Raw genomic sequence first — 3,003 nt, forward strand, 5'->3', positions numbered from 1 at the left:
TTTATCTTCAAGTTATAGTTTATACACAACGCCAACCACAATATAGAGGCTGTGGTAATGATAGAAAATCATGAAGTCAATTTTAAATAGAAGGATTGCTCGATATTTTACTACATAATAAAATAACAACATAACATGTAATCGCAACAATTGTGTGGCTCTTTCAAAATGTTTTCTTCCGTGATTTTGCACTCGAAAAGTCATCGATGAGTTTCGAGACATCCATTGTTTCTGCTTTTTCTGCCTCGATGCTTAGTAGCGCTAATTGCGAAAGCCGTTCTTGGCCCATAGAATTTCGAAGATAGTTTTTATCATTTTTAGTTTTGAGAACGAGCGTTCCGCGGATGCAACGGTGACCGGTATCGTCAAAAAGAGAAGCAACAAGGAGTAAACTTCGGAGAAGCTCGAACTCATATCATTGAATTTAATGATTATAAGTTCTGCCAATTCTTTGATCGTGTGTATCTTCTCAATTTTCGGCCGAAGTGTTTTAACACATAGCAGAACCTGAAGGGGCAACGCTTCTGATATATCGGTTGGATATTGTGCTTGCACCTTTTGAGCATTTTCCATCGTTTCTTCATCGGTCGCAGATAATAATTTCGCGGGTGTTAGGAACGAAAACAGTTCAGCAACTTTTTCTAAGCCTTCGAATCTATTTTTAAGCTGATTGATCACGTTATCAAGTACTCCGTAAAAGACGTTTACCCTGAAACTCTCTTTAGCATCTACGAACCGGTAATCCTCCGCGAGCTCGTGATGAAATTTTCGATGAACACGAGTTCTTGAATTTTTAAACTTCGTTACAGTACCCCATTTCTGAGCAATTGATTCTGCTTCGGCAATCGTGCCTTCGAATTGGTTTCTGAGCTCTTTTGCTACACAATAAGAAGTCTCCATCTGTGTCATTGCCTGACCAATATCCAAATCTTTGCGTTGCAATTGCATGGATGCAGAAAATATTACTGAGAGAATCTTTTCTAGGAGTATCGTTATCACCACGAACTCGAAATTTTCCATGTTCTCTATTATTCCTGCAGCTACTGATTTCTCATCTTTCTTGTTACTCTCTAAAATAATTCTATTCAGCGCCTTTAAAACATCTGAGTAGCGTTATTTCATAGCTATCAATGACTGTAAACGGCCAGACCATCGGGTTGGATTCAATGTCTTAAGAGTAACAACCGATTCACCTGTGAACGAAGACAGCAAATCCCAGCGATTGATGCTATGCCCAAAAAATACGTAGATACTTTGGAGCACGGCGAAGTATTTTCGTACTTTTTCAATCCCGTTAACTGCAACATTCACTACCAAGTTGAGGTTGTGAGCGGCACAGTGGACGTATAACGCCTTCGGTTCCATTTTCTGTATACGAGCTTGTATCCCGGAATAAACACCGCTCATTACGCTCGCGCCATCGTATCCTTGTCCTCGACATTTTGAGAGATCCAAACCGTTGTCTTCCAAAATCTTGCAGAGAATCGAAGTAATTTAAGTAGCTGATTGACCTGTTAAATGAATAAATCCCAGAAATGTTTCTTTGATCTTAATTTTTCTTGGCTTCTTATCGATCGTATCGTCCTTAATTATGCTCGCGAAACGAAAAACTATGCTGAGCTGATCTTTCTTTGAAATATCTTGAGTCGTATCCGCAATCATGGAGAAAAACGGAGCTGACTTTATTTCCGCGAGGAGTTCTCGTTTCAGATGATCACCTAAACACTGTATTACTTCGTTCTGAATTTGAGGACTCAGATATTTTGTTGATTCAGCTGGCAAACTAAGTACCTGACGCAAGGTATCATCATATTCTGCTAGTAATTTGACGTCAGATAGGAAATTACCTATATATGTAAGTTGCCTTGAGGTTTTCACGATGTCCTCTAAACGCCACCATATTCTTAGCTAATTTTAGAGTTATTTTTATGATGCGCTCCAAAACTGCGCCAGAAGCTTTGTTCTTTCCGGATCTGGTCTTGTAAATTTTGATCCAGATTTTGGTTTGACAAGCAAATTTCTTTCGCGTAACAAGCTTCCGTGTGAGATGAATTTCCTTCGTGGTCTTTAATTTTCTCTGATAGGTTCTGCCAGTCATTTATTCCATGTATCCATCCAGATTTTTTACGTGCTTGCGAAAACAACCAACAAGCTTCACAGTAGACCATATCCAACTTTGGAGAGTAGCAGAGCCACGACCGTTCCATTTGAAGGCCGGATTTGTTCACCGTAGTATAATAAGAATTCAAAAAACAACGGTTTTTTTCATTTTTCGGAAACGGGCCTCTCGGTCTGCAAGAGCCGTGGTCGAGAACGAATCTCCTTATATCTGCTGTAATTATTGTTGGGTAGTGAGCTATATCACTTGGATATTCCTCGTGAATTAAACTTTCAAGACTCATCGTAGCGTGTTTGGAATCAGGACCAACAGAACCGATTAGGACCGATTTATATTCATGTACATCAAGTCTTTCTGTACTTAAATTTGTATTGTCTTGTAATATCAAAGCACTGGCAGTACTGGCACTCGATGTTGCACTTGAACTCATAATTGTTTTATCAGCTTCTGATGTTGTAGGCGATACTCTTATCGTATTAGACGCACCGGCACTCTTGTTGGCGAAAAAGGTCGTTAATTTCGGCATTTTCGATAAAGTTGCTTTTGAAGCTTCCACTAATTCTTTTTGCCTTTTTCTCTTTGCCGCGCCACTCAAATTTTTCTTCTCCATGTTAAAATTCTTGTTTTTATGTTGACGATCTTGTGACTTGTGAAAATTATGTTCTCCACGTAACAGCAAGAATTGTTATAATTGAGGCTCGGATGGTGTGATGGTGTCTAGTTCGATTTCACTAAACCGTCCATACAATGTACATACAATATATAGAAAGCAGCGTGAGCAATGAGCCAGAACGCAGCCAATAAAATTATCTGACTATGTGTATTATTATTGTTTGGAGGTTGACCAAAGGTCACACTACGATTATTACAGGGTGAGCATCGTG

At 39.2% G+C, this 3,003-nt stretch overlaps 1 protein-coding gene across 1 annotated transcript; it reads right to left on the reverse strand.

Annotated features, from left to right (window-relative positions):
• Positions 1 to 261: 261 nt before the first annotated feature.
• LOC122408447 (zinc finger MYM-type protein 1-like) lies at positions 262 to 2,729 on the reverse strand. Its single transcript, XM_043415240.1, has 4 exons — positions 2,129 to 2,729; positions 1,512 to 1,817; positions 1,194 to 1,463; positions 262 to 1,103 (listed from the first exon to the last, which is right to left on the reverse strand). The coding sequence occupies exons 1-4, from the start codon at positions 2,727 to 2,729 to the stop codon at positions 262 to 264; spliced, it is 2,019 nt and encodes a 672-aa protein (XP_043271175.1).
• Between the last annotated feature and the right edge of the window lie 274 nt (positions 2,730 to 3,003).

This window comes from Venturia canescens, chromosome 3, assembly GCF_019457755.1.
Source record: "Venturia canescens isolate UGA chromosome 3, ASM1945775v1, whole genome shotgun sequence".
NCBI lineage: Eukaryota > Metazoa > Arthropoda > Insecta > Hymenoptera > Ichneumonidae > Venturia > Venturia canescens.

Bases quoted from the DNA above. Each gene is read 5' to 3' on its own strand.
- LOC122408447 (XM_043415240.1), bottom strand. From the start codon at position 2,729: ATGGAGAAGAAAAATTTGAGTGGCGCGGCAAAGAGAAAAAGGCAAAAA. The intron at 1,818-2,128 runs GTAAAAAATCTG...TCAAATTACTAG, and splicing joins TTGGTTGTTTTCGCAAGCAC to CAGAATATGATGATACCTTG. The intron at 1,104-1,193 runs GTGAATCGGTTG...AACGCTACTCAG, and splicing joins TTTGCTGTCTTCGTTCACAG to ATGTTTTAAAGGCGCTGAAT.